Here is a 17,219-nt window from a genome sequence, read left to right as displayed (position 1 = left end):
GAAAGAGAACCCATGTGAAAGGTGAGGTCAGCGGTGCAGTCAGCCCCGCGCTTCTCAGATGAATGCCTTGCTACCTTCCAGGAAGAAATGACTGCCAGAAGAGACACCCTTGTCCCCAGAGATGGGAGGAGGCGGCCACTGCACCTCACCAAGAAGGCATGGAAAGAGGTGGCAGCACGAGTGAGCAACCACGACGCAGTGCAGTGCACCTGGGTGCAGTGCCAGAAACGCTTCAATGACCTGCTGTGCTCAGGAAGGGTGAGTATCGTGTTGGCATGGGTCAACGTGGAGAAGTGTTAAGGGCTGGCCATCCCCCTGTGGAGCTCAGGGTGCTAGAGTCTCTGAGTGCCACCTGTTAATGGTGCTGGAGCTGGCCAAGGGGGTGAGCCCTGGCTGTTTGGACTGAGTGCCTTGCGGCTCGAGGGCCACGACTCGGATGTGCCCTGCAAGGTGCTCCTTACCTGGAGCTGGCCAGGTTGCAATGGTGCTGCAGGTAGAGAGTGGACTAATCAATGCTCCTGTATCTTTTCAGGAGAAGACATCCCATAATAGTATTGAGAGGTCACGGACAGGCAGGGGACCTCCACACCACCACATCCTCTCCTGCTATGAACAGGAGGCCTTGGAGCTTACGAGGCGCCATGCACCTTGGTTGACCGGCCACGGTGAGGTTGGGGTGTCAGGTGAAGGTAAGAGTGCGTGCACTGAGGTGAGGATTTTGGCTTGTACAACCATTCTAGTATACTCTCTTCATTGATGTGAGCCTCAAACCTGGAGTCCCCATTGATAAGTGAAAGACGAGGGCACTGTGATGCAAATCTCTGTTCTCTCACCAGGCATACACCGTGACAGTGTGATGACCTTAACTAATGTCCTTCTCCCTTTTAGGTTCACCAGCAGGCATTCTCACTCAGGACCCTGAAGGCCCATCCCTGACACCAGAGAACTACCATGCTCCTCACACACCTGCGTCACACCCGCTCTCTCAAGCACTTCACATGAGGTGCACTTCATATGAGGTGCAGGCGGAGGCAGAGTGTGCCCAGGATATGAGCAGTTGGAGGACTGATGACCAGGACAACACTCAGTCGAAGGCTGATGATGGGTCTCTGGAGTTGTCCATTAGGCAGCAGATGCTGGACATCCAATGGGGTGTGAGGGATGATCTGGCGGAGATCCATGAGGGTATACGTGCCATGGTCTCCGTTTTGGAGGAGTCTCTGCAGACCATGAGCACTGCGTTGACCCTCATGGCCGAGAGCAATGTCTCGTCCATGGAGAGAGTGGCAACTCACATGGATATGTTACTCCAGGGACAGAATCAGGAGTCCCTGGGAATGCGCTCAGACCTGCAAGCCCACACATAGGCAATGACCTCAGCTGGTCAGTATCTGTGTGTGAGATGGATGGGGCACCCAGTATCCCAGCTAGGTGCCCATCCATCAATGGTGAGCAGGGAGATCCAGAATGACCTAATGTTGGTGCACAAGCTGCCTGTCATCTCTGCGGGCTCCTCTCAGGGTGCTCTGGATGATGGCAGTAGCTCCTCTGCCCCTCTGCCAGTGACCGTGCCATCTGATGAGACTACAGCAACTGGGGAGATGCCAGCCATGGCACTGGCCGCTCCCTCCTAGTTGGGGCCAACACAGGCTCCATTGGCCAGAGGACGACAGCTAAAGGCATCAAGGCCAACAAGACAATAGTCAGCAGGCTGTCTCCAGTACCAGTGCCAGTGTGGGGGGCAAGCACCTACACATAGCACCCATAAACACAAGTTTAAAGCACCTTAAGCACAAGAGGGCTGGTCACAGGTGATCTTTTGTTCCCCCATTTTGCTTTTCATTTTTTAATGGTGTGACTACCAACACCAATTAAAGTTCAGTTCAAGAATCTGCGGGTTCCATCATTAAAAGACATTTGATTTTGTGTTATTGGCTTGAGTATGCTTCATTTGTTTTGTAGGTGCAGGGTAGACCAATATTTAATGCTGGATGTGGGTCACTTGAAACTTTATTGCACAGGTACTGAGTATATCTTGGCGGCCAAGGAAATGCTTCTTTCTGGGATCTGGGATGGAGGCAGCTGCCCTGGCATGAGGTGGTAGTTCTTATTTGATAGTCTAGCTGAAGGAGCATTGGATCAATGTGTTCCTGGTGTCCCTGCCTGCCTGGAGGTTACCCAGGTCTGCCTCCACACCCTCAGTGTTCTCCTCACCGTGCTTGTACTTGGAATCATTACTAGACTCACCACCTGCCACCTGTGGATGTGTCAACCTCCACTGTGTCCCCCCCTTGCCAGTGCCAGATTATGGAGAGCACAGCATGCAACTACTATCAGTGACACCCGCTCTGGGGAGTATTGCAACACACCTCCTGAACAGTCCAGGCATTGGAAGCACATCTTGAGAAGACCAATGGTCCTTTACCGCCACCCTTGTGGAGGCGTGGCTCTTGTTGTACTGCTGCTCTGCCTCTGTTCTTGGATGGCGGAGAGGAGTCATGAGCCACCTTTTCAAGGGATAGCCATTGTCACCCAGCAGCCATCCATCCAGTCAGGCTGGAACATTGAAGAGCCTCGGCACCTGGGAAAGTCTCAGGATGTACGCATCATGGGAGCTGCCAGGGGACCTTGCACAGCCCTGCTGAATCTCCATGTTGTAATCACCAGTATCTGCATGTTCATGGACTGGAATCCCTTCCTGTTGCCGAAGGCACCCGGTTTACCCGCTGGTGACTTGATGGCCACATGTGTACAGTCAATGGCACCCTGGAGGTGGGGGAACCCAGCAATCACTACAAAGCCTCTGGCTTGCTCAGCCTGGCTGGCCTCGTCCATGCGGAAATGAATGAAAGTCAATGCATGCCTGAACAGAGCTTCTGTCACCAGTTTGACGCAACTGTGGACAGCTGATTGGGAGACTCCACACAGATGCCCCACTGAGCCCTGGAAAGACCAGTAGGCATAGACGTTGAGGGCCATTGTGACCTTCAGCGCCACTGGCATGGTGCATCCACCCACACAATCGGAGCTGACCTCAGGCCCAACCGTCTGACAAATGGAGTTAACAGTCTCCCTGGAGAGGCGGAGCCTCCTTCGACATTGTACCTTAGACATATTGAGGCAGCCGCATTGCCGCTTCTAAACCCTAGCGACAGAACAGTATCATCTTCTGCGGCCCCTTCCGCATTGGAATTCCTTCTGGCCCTGCGCCCCTTGTGCCTGCATCTCTCCTCCCACAGGTCCTGCCCTGGAAATTGCATTGGGACACATGGACTCCTCTCCCTTCTGCCCCTCTGTTCCTCCTCAGAGGAAATGCCTCCAACGGAGGTCACAATCTACATTACAGGGTAATGGAAGGGTATCTGATACCTGGAAGGGCCCACACAGTCTGAATCCTCTAGGGGCCTGGAAGTCACTAATGAGTCCTGAAATGAAGCCTAGAAATGCTCAGAATGAAGCTCTGAATGGAGATGAAGCTGTCCAGTTGAAATAAGCAACCAACAGCACATGATCTCCAAAACTCCTCAATACTCACATTGACAATGCTGCTGACCCTTCTTATCCCGCCCATGGATGAGCTTTTGCAAATTGTAGGCTGCCCACCTGCCTGTTTTGCCCAGGCGACAACCAAGAAAACGCACGGGCAGCGTTAAATCGCTGACAATTGGGGTGTCAATGGCCTTAATTGACCTCTTAATTAATGGTGGGCACAGCTTCGTCTCCCGCACGGGCCCGCCGACCGAAATGTCACTCAGTTGACGTCAGTACGTTGGCCCAACGTCAATGCAGGTCATTTCAAGCTCGGCTGAGGTGAAAATTCTGCCCAATCTGTATTTTCGTTGTGCCATCAATTCAACACACAATGATATGCACCAATAGGAATGCATATACACAATAAGCATCACTGAAGCCCAAAACTTACCAATATTGAACAGGCTAAAGCAGGAACAAGGAACTGACCTTTAACATTACATTCACTTGATCCGTGCTAAAGTTATTTTTTGTAGCAAGTATGTAATTCTGTGGCAAGTGCTCAGTGGTTTGCATTTAGGAAATAGATTTGTCATTGTTGCTGGGTCAAAATCCCAAAAACACTGTAGGAGTACCTTCACCAAATGGACTGCAGTGGTTTAAGAAGGCTGCCCACCACCAGCTTCTCATGACCCTAGGGATAAGTAATAAATGCCAGCTGTGCCAACTAAACCCAAATTCAGACAATAAGTAATAATTAAACAAACAGACCAATTTTTTCGGTAGCCTATTATAAACATTTGTGAAACAACATTTTGAAGTCATGATTAATGTTAGTCTGGAACAAAAAAAGATTGAACCAATTGGCCTACAAAATGATGGTATTCTGCATAAAGTTATGCAGTTAAATATTGATAAAATGACTAGTGAAACAATAAAAAGGCAATATTTACAACAGTGTAAGTAAAACTATTTTTGAAATCAAAACAGAAGGGCAGAAGATTATACATTTAAAATGAGTTTGGTAGGTCTCATGTATTAAAAATTGTGTTTACTATTAAGCAGCAAGCATGAGAAGTAGTCACTGCAATATATTATTGATTACATTTCCTGTTCATGCCCGATTGTGGTAAATCATCAATGATCAAGCCTGAACAGAATATAGTATGTTGCAGAGTTTTCTGCTTAACAAATACAGTGAGTTTTGCATAATTGTCTTATTGCTGTAAACAGTTACAGGCACATTTTTGCTTCAATGATCATGCATGTGGGAAAATTCCACTCATTTTTATAGCCTGTGGATACATTCAGTAACCTTGCTAATGCAGATTGACTGCCCTTTTTATAGTAAAATACAAGAAATTAGAAAACTAAAAGAACAATGTGCATTCTGATGAATAGCAGTGCTCAACTCATGTTGAACTGTAGTTGCCTTAATCCATGTTAACTAAGTACAATTTGCTACTTTATCCATCACCTGAGCCTATTAAAATTGTCATAACTTAAAGATAAGGATAATTTGTACACCAGCAAGAAAGCATGAGAAAGATGGACACTATCACCAAGGCTAACCATCACCTGCTCAAGGGCAATAAAATGCTGGCCTTGTTAGTGACATTCACATCCCAGGAACAAATTTTAAAAAACTTGTTCCTGTAGATGCAAGGGGGAGGGGGGGCAGGGTGGTGAGAAACTGTGGGTGAGGAGCGGGGTGGGGGTAAAAGATACTTCAAACTCCTGTTAACATAACAAGCTGCAATTCAATGAAGTCAGTCTCCTTACAACTCAAATTATGAATATAGAAAAAAGCAAGTCATAATTACTATGGTTCTAATTGAAAATAATTTATTCTGTACAAATAGGATGATATTCAATATTTTATTCATATTCAGGGCCTAACTATATAAGACAGGTGCTTTTCATTTGAATCTAGTTATTGAATGAGAATAGTTATGAAGATGACCATAGAGGTAGAAGATGAAGGCACAAAATTAACAAGCTTCCAACAAAACAATAGAACACATTCCCCTCCACTAGCAGGAATATAGAACAGAATGCTATTTATAAAATGCTGATTTTCTACTTTAAATTACAATTAAGACACACTGAATTCAGGCCTCAAGGTTCCCTTACTCGAGTGGCTAGGTGGCATTTCAAACTGCTGCAGAGGCAACGTGGTGGATGCCTCTTCATGTGCCCGTACAATTGTGAGCTTCTTGCCTCAGTTATGGAAATTTGAAATTTGGGACAGGTCAACATCAGTGGCCATCAGCTGCTGGGTATTCTAGGACCACAGCTATGGAGCTATTGAGTTTAAAGCTAGGTTGAAGGTTGGATGAGAACAAGCTTTAGAAATAAATAATTTATTAAGGTTGAAGGTATTGTGGAGTGAGATGGTAGTCTACAAAATGTATGCAGTTTTAAAAGTATATATTCTTTTCACTTTGCCCTTTAACACAATTTACATATATGTGCTCAATAACGTAGTTAAAGGTAACAAGGGATAAGGTTCTAAGGCAGATAGATGGAGTTGAGATACAGGCATGATCTAATTGTATGGCAGAGCAGGCTCAAGGGGTTGAATGATCTAAAGTAAAAAAGACTTCCATTCATATAGCACGTTTCACGACAATGAAGTAATTTTGAAGTGTAGTCATTTTTGTAATGTAGGGAACATGGCAACCAATTTGTGCACAGCACGCTCTCACAAACAGCAATGTGATGATGATGAGCAATCTGTTTTTGTGATGTTGGTCAGAACACCAGGAGTGACTCCCTGCTCTTCTTCGAAATACTGCCTTGAGATCTTCTATGTCCACTCAAGAGGGAAGACGTCTCTCAATTTAACATCTCATCGGAAAGATGACACGCCTACCAAAGTAGTACTCAATCAGTACTGCAGTGGGGTATCAACCCTGATTTTTATGCTCAAGTCCTGGAGTAAGACTTGAACTTGGAAGCTACTGATTTGGTGGCAAGAGTCTTAACAACTGATTCATGGCTGAGACCTAGTCTACTCCTGTGCCTATGTTCCTAAAGTGAAGTAAGTACAATATTTATTTTGTAATGATTTCAAAAACAAAGGGGCCTTACAATTTGTTCATGTCATGTTCTCCGTACAGCCAGCCATCTTTTTCCTCTGGTATAAGAAGTGTTAGCACATCACCTTCGGCGAAGCTTAACATATTCTTGTTATTTCCTGCTGTGTGGGGAAAAATGCTTTTCACCTTTGGCCTCTGAACCATGTTCAATCCAGTTGCAACAGAAATGGATCTCATTAGATTGATGTCCTCTGTGGAAAGTTAAATCAAATTTATTACTTCGTTATTTCCTTCTTAACATTCATATTATTTGCACCTGGAGTGTCTAGGAATGTCACAACTACAACATACGCCAAATACAAATTCAAATGTCAGATTGGAAAGTTAAAACCAGTTAAGTACCCTTATTGTATCACGTTTAGGGTGCAATTTATTCCATTATTAGTCTGTAAATATATAAAGTTCAAGTTTTTTTTGAAGTTAACAAAACAGGTATCAGGAAAGTACGGACTCAGAATCCAAACATTGTCCCATCATTAACACCCACTATCTGTTGAATCCATTTTGAACAGTTCAAGAGTTGAAAAGTGCTGAATTAAGTGGCAGGCTAAACTATATATCCAGAAGGAAGTTATTTCTTATGTTTTGCTCTTACGCTTTCTTCAACACCTAATTATATCTCCTAGAATTTTCTATGATGATTTTCTACAAATTATTTCCATTTTCTCCAGCATTATAAAAGCTGGAGCTGCATCCATCCCCTTTAACTTCCATCCACTTCTCTAAGAACGGAATTAGCTTCTTTCATTACCCAAGATTGCAGATTAGAAACTTTTGATAATCAGATTTAATGACAAAAACAGCTTTCAAGCAAATGATCACCTCCGAGAGATAATCTCACTTTGCTTTGCTTCATGCTGGTTGAAATAACTTCTGTTGGTGCAAAACCTATTTTTAAACCAAGAAAAAATCAAAAGCTATCGTGCTCATTGAACCAGCATGTATTCAATTTCTAAAGACTCATCTATCAACATTTTTGAAATCACTAAAAAAAATCTCAGTGGTAGTTGGAGGCTGGTAAATAGTGTTCTATGCATGTGGTTGAATGCATGGAGCTTTGCCTTCTTTCATTATATTGTGACATCGAAAGTCAGTATAACCAGAATTCTTTGCTTGCATCACTGTTCAAAACCCAAATACACATGTCACTTGTATTGAAAAAGGATCAAATCAGGTAATATTACTTAGATTGCAGTAAAACCTTACACTTAGCCAACATTTGTTAAGTTCCATTTCTTACCTAACACATCAGTGCTTCTCTCAACGGAGGTCATGCGTTGAGTAGTTGGGTTGTTGAACATATCTGGCAGAGGACTTTTCTGAACTCTCCCAGGAGGAGCTGGTGGTATTTTTAAATTATTCTGTAATGCAGGGTCATGTACCTAGGAAACCATTTTATCATTATTGGTTTGTTCATGTACAATGTTTGGAGTGTTGCACTTAAGTAGCTTCTCGGTTACAGTTTCTTTCTTTCTTATGGTTTCAAGTTATGAACCAGGTCACCAGAGTGACAACAAACTAATATGCATCCATATTAAATAAAGGATTAATTTAATCTGCTTAACCATAGACTCATCAGCCTGGTGTTAATAACTGAAAAAAACAATGAAATTAATTATCAGCAACATACATATACATGGTAAAGGGAAGATACTGCCTGACTAGCCTCCTGGACTTCGGGAGAAAACAAGTGAACATGGCATACTTGAATTTCTGGAAGCCTTCAGGGAAAGTCCTTGCAAAAGACTGAAGGCAACGGGAATTCAAGGAAAAATCTGGATGTGTAAAAGAAATTGACATAAGAAAAGGAAATAGTGGATGTTTGTTAGGGATTTATGTACCAAAGGGGTGCCCTAAAGCAGATGGAAGAGAGGGGTTTGGGGTGTGGTGGTGGATTTCAGGGTGTAGGGTCCAGATGGCTGAGGACATATGCAATATTGGGGCGAAGAGATGGGGATGCACAAGAGATCAAAGTTGAAGGAACAGAGTTCTTGGAGGGTTGTAGGATTGAAGGAGCTTGCATAGGGGAGCAAGGCCATAGGAGGGATTTATGCACAAAGCTGAGGTGTTGAGGGACTGGAAGCCAATGTAGCTGAGTGGGCACAAAGGATGCAAAGAAATGCCAAAAATGAAAAGAAAAACACAAAAATTTAAGCCAAGTATCAGAAATACATAGAGGGCAGAATTTTTCAGTCGGCGTGCAGGGGTGGACCCGACATGCCGATGCGTAAAATAACGCGCGATGACATCGGGCATGTGCCCCGATGTCATTGCGTTGTCTTACGATATTTCATTTGGCGGGTGTGTGCTGGAATTGGCTGCACACTGGCCGATATTTAAATGGCCTATTAAGGCCATTAAGGAAGTAATTAAAAACAAAAAAACTGCGGATGCTGGAAATCCAAAACAAAAACAGAATTACCTGGAAAAACTCAGCAGGTCTGGCAGCATCGGCGGAGAAGAAAAGAGTTGACGTTTTGAGTCCTCATGACCCTTCGACAGAACTTGCAAGTTCTGTCGAAGGGTCATGAGGACTCGAAACGTCAACTCTTTTCTTCTCCGCCGATGCTGCCAGACCTGCTGAGTTTTTCCAAGGAAGTAATTAAGGTCATTGTTGATGCTGCCCGTCCAACCTTAAGGTTGGCAGGCAGGCGAAAAGGCCAAGCAGCCTTCATGTTTTTTAGGAAACTTCATCCACGAACGGGATGAGGTTTCCTAAAGCTTTTATTAATTAAATAATTTTTTTTCTGAAACATCAAAACATGTCCCATTTCATGTGACACAGTCACATGAGGGTACATGCTTAATTAAATTTTTACTCCATTTATTTAATAATTTCAAAGGTGCTTCAACCTCCCCGAGGCAGCTCTGTGCCTCAGTGAGATTGACACGCTCTTTTGCTAGCATGTGCAGAAGAGCTCTGCCCCAGCTCTCCCTCCTATCTCCACCCGCACAGGTAGCGCTGAGTGCTACTGCTCATGTCTTACACTGGGCGGGCCTTAATTGGCCCACCCACGTAAAATGGTGGCGTGGAGCCGATCGCAGGCGGCGGTCGGCTCCACGACCACCCAGCCTGCTGACTGAAAAATTCAGGCCTATATTATGTTTATTGGGGGGATGGTGGTGTAGTGGTATTGTCACTTGACTGGTGATCCACAGATCAAGGGTAATGCTCTGGGGATCCGGTTTGAATCCTACCATGGCAGCAGAATTGGAATTAGAATTCAATAAAAAAATCTGGCATTATAAGTCTGATGATGATGAAACCATTATGGATTGTCATAAAAACCCATATGGCTCACTAATGTCCTTTAGGGAAGGAAATCTGCTGTCGTTACCTCATCTGGCCTACATGTGACTCTTAAATGGCCTAGCAAGTCACTCAGTTGGATAAAACCGCTAAAGGTCAATGAAAAGAAATGAAACCTGACAGCATCAACATAGACACCAGAAATGACAATGCAAAATCCTCTTTACTAACATCTGGGGGCTTGTACCAAAATTGGGAGAGCTGTCTCACAGACTAGTCAAGCAACAGCCTGACAGTCATACTTACAGAATCAAACCATACAGATCATGTCCCGGCACTACCATCACCTCCCTTCGGTACGTCCTGTCCCACTGGCAGGAGAGACCCGGCAGAGGTGGTGACACAGTGGTATATAGTCAGGAGGGAGTGGCTGGGAGTCTTCAACAACGACTCTGGCCCCCATGAAGTCTCATGGCAAGAGGTCAAACATAGGCAAGGAAACCTCCTGATTACCACGTACCATCCACCAATCAGCTGATGAATCAGTACTCCTCCATGTTGAACACCACTTGGAGGGCGCACTGAGGGTGGCAAGGGTGCAGAATGTACTCTGGGTAGGGGTCTTCAATGTCCATCACGAAGAGTGGCTCAGTAGCACCGCCACAGACTAAGCTGGCTGAGCCCTCATCAACCTGCCTGTCGCAGATGCATCTGTCCCTGATAGTAATCAGTAGGAGTGACCACCGCACAGTCCATGTGGAGACGAAGTCCCACATTCACATTGATACCCTCCACCATGTTGCATGGCACTACTACCGTGCTGAATGTGATAGATTTTGAACAGATCTAGCAACTCAAGATTGGGCATCCATGAGGGGCTGTGGGTCAACAGCAGCAGCGGGTCTGTACTCATCCACAATCTGTAACTTCATGGCCCAGCATATCCCCCACTCTACCATTACCCCAAACAAGGGGATCAACCCTGGCACAATGAAGAGTGCAGGAGGGCATGCCAGAAGCAGCACTAGGCATACCTACAAGCGAGGTATCAGCCTGGTGAAGCTAAAACACAGGACTGCTTTTGTGCCAAACAGCATAAGCAGCAAGTAACAGACAGAGCTAAGCGATTTCACAACCAATGGATCAGATCAGTACTGCCACAACCAGTCGTGAATGGTGGTAGTCAGTTAAACAACTCACTGGAGGAGGAGGCTCCACAAATATCCCCATCCTCAATGATGGAGGAGCCCAGCACATCAGTGCAAAAGATAAGTCTTCAGCCAATTCAATTCACACCACGTGATATCAAGAAATGGCTGAAGGCACTGGATACTGCAAAGGCTATGGACCCTGACAATATTCCTACAATAGTACTGAAGACTTGTGCTCCAGGTCTTGCCGCGCTCCTAGCCAAGTTGTTCCAGCACAGCTACAACACTGGTGCCTACCCAGCAATGTGGAAAATTTTTCAGGTATGTCCTGTACACAAAAAGCAGATCAAATCCAACCGCACCAATTACCAGTCCACTCTCGATCATCATAAAGTGATGGAAAGGGTCATCAACAGTGCTATCAGCAATAACCTGCTCGCTGATGCTCAGTTTGGGTTCTGCCAGGCCATTCAGCTTCTGACCTCATTACAGCCTTGGTTCAAGCATGGACAAAAGAGCTGAACTCCAGAGGTGAGGTGAGAGTGACTGCCCTTGACAAGGCAGCTTTTGACCGAGTGTGGCACCAAGGAGCTGTAGCAAAATCGAGTCAATGGGAATTGGCATAAACTCTCCACTGGTTGGAGTCATACCTAGCACAAAGGAAGATGGTTGTGGTTGTTGGAGGTCAGTCATCTCAGTTGCAGGACATCACTGCAGAGTTCCTCAGGGTAGTGTCCTATGCCTAACCATCTTCAGCTGCTTCACTGACTTTTCTTCCATCATAAGGTCAGAAGTGGGGATGTTTGCTAATGGTTGCATAATGTTCAGTACCATTCCCGACTCCTCAGATACTGAAGCAGTCCATGTCCAAATGCAGCACGACCTGGATAATATCCAGGCTTGGGCTGACAAGTGATAAGTAACATTCATGCCACACAAGTGCCAGGCAAAACTATCGTCCCTTAACATTCAGTGGCATTACCATTGTTGAATTCGCCACTATCAACATCGTGGGGGTTTCCATTGACCAAAAACTGAACTGGACTAGCCGTATAAATACTGTGGCTACAAGAGCAGGTCAGAGGCCAGGAATCTTGCAGTGAGTAACTCACCTCCTGACTCCCCAAAGCCTGTCCATCATCATCAAGAGTGTGATTTAATACTCTCTACTTGCCTGGATGATTGCAGCTCCAACAACACTCAAGAAGCTTAACACAATCCAGGACAAAGCAGCCCACTTGATTGGCACCCGTTCCACAAACATTCACTTCCATCACCACTGATGAATGGTGGCAGCAGTGTACCATCTACAAGATGCACTGCAGAAACTTACCAAGGCTCCTGAAGTAGCACCTTCCAAACCCATCTAATAGGACAAGGGCAGCAGATATATGGGAGCACATGGAAGTTCCCTTCCAAGCCACACACCATCCTGACTTGGAAATATATCGCCTTCACTGTCTCTGTGTCTGTATCAAAATCTTGGAACCCCCTAACAGCACTGTGGGTGTATCTACACCACATGGACTGCAGCAGTTCAAGAGGGCAGCACACCACCACCTTCTCAAAGGTAACTGGGGATGGACAATAAATGCTAGCCAGCGATGCCCACATCCCATAAATGAATAAGAAAAAAATATTGATAGCTGCAGACAAAGTATAAAACACAGGATACAAAAGACAGAATTTCCTTCTTCAGTGTCCCTGTGATTTTCCAACAGCTGCAACTTCTTTTTTTGCTTTTAGGTCCCTTAATGTTCCAGGCAAACAAAATTTTCATAGGAGTTTCCTAAGCAAACTATGTGACTAGTCATTTACAGATCAACCTTCTGCCTTGCAATACTGCCACACCATTTTTCATAAATCCTACATTATCTAGAGCCATCACACTGATGTGCTACTTCTAACATCCTCTAGAAATGTTTGATCAAATATTTATTTTGAACTAATGCTTTCCCTTTAGAATTCTACTAGTTATTCAACTCCATAACCTGCCCTAATTGCAGAAAAGCGCCAGTACCAAATTATGTGCACTTGAATGTTAAGATTTTTTAAGGAGTCCCTTCAAGAAAGATATTTATTTTTGAACATTTTCCAAACAAAAATCCTTAAATTACAAGTAATTTCCAGCAAAAGTCACACCAATAAATAGATGTCATCAGCATCTTTTCATCTGCGTTATGATGGACATTTGGCAAATCAAATCTGTTGGGGAAAGAGTACCTTTATGAATCAAACATTGTTTATTAACCTGTCAGTAAAAATGGACATATGCAAGCTCATTGTACCTTTTTCAACCAGAGTGTTTTGAGGACTGTAGATGCAAACATACTATTTTGTTACAGAAGCATTCATACCAACAGTATCTCTATGTGTCTTTATTACAGGTGTTTTAATAACAATGGCTGTTGTCTCCTATTTGATACTCTTTAATCCAATTGCTGTTTGTATAGAGTTACACACCAGGCATTCCTGAATAGAATAAATATTTAAATCATATTGCTTTCTCACATACTTTTCTTTCTTGTACATGGATTAGTCAGTGAAGTGTCATTTCACTCTTAGCCATGCTTTAAATCCAGTCCACTCCTCTCTCCCAGCTGTAAGAGTTTAGTGCTGTTAATTTGGCACTTCAAACCAATTTGCAGTGTAGCTTGCCAGCACAAATTTGCTTACAATTGGTTAAAACAATGTCAATCTTGGAGAGGCCATGAGAAGTGGAGAAATTAACACCGACGCACTCAGGATTAGATATGAAAATCCTGCCTCACCTTCAAATTCATATTCTTTTGCATCTTTTTAAACCACACCTACCTCACCCACATCCACAACTCCTCCAGCATGATTCTGGTTTCCCGGTCCTGTACACTGGAACTTCATCCCTAAACTGCTTGTAACTGCTCATTCTACTTTCAAAGGTCTAAAACACTTTTGCTTTACCACGCTTTTTCCTACTGCCCCTTCTATTTTTATTTTTGTCTTCTGCATTGTAAAGACTAAGAGAGGAACATGGCAGACATACAAGAAGCTTTTGCTGTTGAATGGAATTGTGCTAACTAGGGCAGAGTTTATAAATAAATGATTTTCCCCCCTCCCCAAAATCAGTCACTCACAGTGTATCGTCCCATCAATGGAGAAGGTTGAGGAGTTCTGGATATATATGATGGGGGACTGTCATCTTCACCCAAAAATTCTGGCACCTTTGTGGCATCGAAACATTTCTCCTTCCATCTGTTTAGTTTGGCACTAAGCATTCCATTGACCTAAAGTAAAAAAAAAAATAATGGTCATGAAATGAAAATTATAATTTAAGATAATTTTAAATCGAGAAGCACAAGGAATGGATTCTATAGCTCATGATCCATGCTGTGCACACACCTGCATCCATATATTCTAGTTACTGCCTTTTTGGAGAGGGAAATGAAATTTGAATTGTGGATGCATGATTTTTCAGTTATATCAGAAGTGGCACTCTGGGTAACTCTTATGCCCGGAGGATAATCTACCCTTGAGCTTCGTAAATCGTGAAGTGCAGCTATTTTCAGTTCCATACAGTATCATGGCTTCAAAGTTTGATCACAATGTTAGTCCATTATCATTTTATTTTTTAAAAAAGTGCACTAATTCAGCATGCTTTCAACACTTCAATCATGCAGACCTTTTCATGGTAGTTGCTCAGGTCTTGGGAAAAGCTGCAATGTTTGTCCACTAGGAAGCAGAACCGTCTCTTTTCTTCAAGTAGGGCCTCTTTGCAACCTTCAGTAATGAATCTCTGAATTTCATTTTCCCTTGTGCTGATGGTTGCTAAAAACTGGGAAAATATACACAAATATCAATTTTCTCTATTTCAAAATCAATAATAATTTTTAATCAGGTCATACCTATTGTGATTCTGGTTTCTTCCAAGATCTGTCAGGATATTTATGACAATTTTATTATAGAAAGAATTTGGAGAGTTACTTTTAATGAAGACTTCTTTTTAAAAAATGCATGATGTATTCTCATGAATTAGAAAAGAGATAGTAACTCAAATGGTAGCTGCTAATACCAATGGTTGTATTTCAGAAATTAAAGATTTCTTCCAATTAAATTGAAGAGCAATATTAAACAATCAGAAACTGGCACCTGAAAATTGAAGTGTGTGTGAGGGGCATGAGAAAAAATCTATCAGGGACAATCACAGCTGGAATATCATCTTTTTGGAACTCATTTAGGATAAAGGCAACATGATTTGCAGTCATTAGATTTAGAACAGAAATACTGCTCCAGTCACCCCTCATACATTTTACATTTTTTTTTGTTGTGATTGCAAGAAAGATTTTCAACATGGAGCATAAACAAATGCCTCTGTAAAAAAAAAAACATTTTTTCTAGTCATTGGTGGTATAACTTCCCCACTTTATTTTCAAATATACCAATTTGTACATGATTTTTACTCCTTACTCTGAAATCCATTAATAGAAAGCAATTTGAAGGCAAGGTACGTGCAGCCGAACTGTTTCCTGGTTTTATTTCAAGGACAAACAGATGACAGTGATGCAAACCTGCACCTTCTTTATAATACGGATATGTTTCCATTACCTGGAGCTGTCAAGTTATGATGAAGCTTACATTTTAGGGGAGGAGGGTAGTTATTGGAGATTAACGGTAAAAACATCACTCAAAACAGTCCAAATGCTAAACAAGAAGTGGAATTATGCCTATAAAAACTCAAACTTTATTAAAAACATGAAGTTTGATAGCATATGCAAATAAAATAGGGATTCAATGTTGCTTCCAGAGTGAATTAAACAGAGTGCCAATCTCTTGCTCATTGCTAAATAAACTAGCAGAATTCGATCAGTGTTCGATCTGAAAACCAAATCTACATTTGTTAACTAAGGAATCATGCCAAAGAAACATAAGGACTTCCACTTTATTAAAGGATAAAGACACTTCCTCATTGCAAAATAGTAGTGCTGGAATCCACGTTATTCACAAGAAATTGATATTTACACAAATCAGAATCTGTTAAAATTGGAGCTGGTCTGATAGACACTTCTTTAAAGGAAATTGGTCTGACATTTTGAAGGAACTGAAAATTTGACAGAGCTTTTGCTTGTCGTAGGTATAACAAAGACCCTCAAAGATAGAGTTGCAGTATAATAGGCTTATTTAACTATGGACTATATGAATTTGATTAAGGAACCATAGTAGCATCTTAGCAAGTAGCTATAATTAGTGTTTCATTATTATTTTTAATTCAATCTTGAGATGTGGGCGGCACTAACAAGGAAGGCAATTTTTGCCCATGCTTAATTCTCTTTGAGAAAATGTCAATGGCAAACTAGATTTACACGTTCATTATCATATTGATGAATTTTAATTGGAGAGGGCAATATGGAACTACCAAAATTGAGTTAGCATTGTTGGCAACCACATAAAAAGCTGAAAAAATGGGAAGTAAATTAATGCGAAATAAAACTGTACTCAATGCAGTCATTGATAATACTGTTCATGTAGCTTAACACACATTAAAGGTATTTTTTCAAAAATGACATTTGCTTAATTTGAGGTAATTTAAGAAGCATTCAACGTGGAGAATGATCACTTATACAATAGGTAACTTGAATGTGCCATAACGTAACGTCTTAGAGGCCTTGCGGGAAAAGGAGATGCTGGATCCTGTCGGATGGTACCCCAAGCAGACTGTCAAAGTCATTTGGCAGAATGCCTCATCGCCAGAGCTTTCCAACAAGCACCAAGATGTAGTTCGGCTGGTGGTGAGAAAGGCCATCCCCCATCAGATCCTTCCAATACGCCAGGAGTCTCACCCCCTCTGCACCTTGCCCTCGAGGTGGCTGTGGTGGGGACGAGACCGTTGTTCACCTCCTTGTGGATTGTGCCTTTGCATAGAAGGTCTGGAGAGAGATGCAGTGGTTTCTGTCGAAGCTCATCCTGAGCAGCGCGGTGACACAGGACTCTGTGCTCTACAGGCTGTTCCCAGGGGGGGACACCGAGGCAAACATCAACTGCAACTGGAGGATCATCAACTCGGTGAAAGATGCTCTTTAGTCTGCCCGAAACTTGGTCTTCCAGTGCAAAGAGTTGTCTCCAACCAAGTGTTGCAGACTGGCACATTCCAAGGTCCAGGACTATATGCTGAGAGATGCACTAAAGCTTGGGGCAGCCATCACAAAGGCGCAATGGGGAAAGGTCACTGTCTAAGACCTTTCCGCCATAGTGCACTGAGGGGCTGGGAAAGGT

The 17,219-nt window shown here is 43.2% G+C and overlaps 1 protein-coding gene across 4 annotated transcripts in view; it reads right to left on the bottom strand.

Moving 5' to 3' along the window:
• baiap2l1a (BAR/IMD domain containing adaptor protein 2 like 1a) overlaps positions 1-17,219 on the bottom strand; it is a 166,874-nt gene that overhangs the window by 81,268 nt on the left and 68,387 nt on the right. For all 4 annotated transcript variants that reach the window (XR_005945304.1, XM_041206417.1, XM_041206418.1 and 1 more), the window contains 4 exons: positions 14,632-14,784; positions 14,087-14,236; positions 7,813-7,954; positions 6,565-6,763 (listed from right to left, as the gene is read on the bottom strand). Coding sequence is in view for 3 of the 4 variants with exons in the window: in XM_041206417.1 (XP_041062351.1) it covers positions 6,565-6,763; positions 7,813-7,954; positions 14,087-14,236; positions 14,632-14,784 (644 nt within the window). In the remaining variant the exon portion in view is untranslated. The remainder of the gene's footprint in view (positions 1-6,564; positions 6,764-7,812; positions 7,955-14,086; positions 14,237-14,631; positions 14,785-17,219) is intronic.

This window comes from Carcharodon carcharias, chromosome 15, assembly GCF_017639515.1.
Source record: "Carcharodon carcharias isolate sCarCar2 chromosome 15, sCarCar2.pri, whole genome shotgun sequence".
In the NCBI taxonomy this organism is placed as follows: domain Eukaryota; kingdom Metazoa; phylum Chordata; class Chondrichthyes; order Lamniformes; family Lamnidae; genus Carcharodon; species Carcharodon carcharias.
The sequence above is the reverse complement of the archived record's forward strand: the minus strand, read 5'-3'. Positions and strand labels throughout refer to the sequence as shown.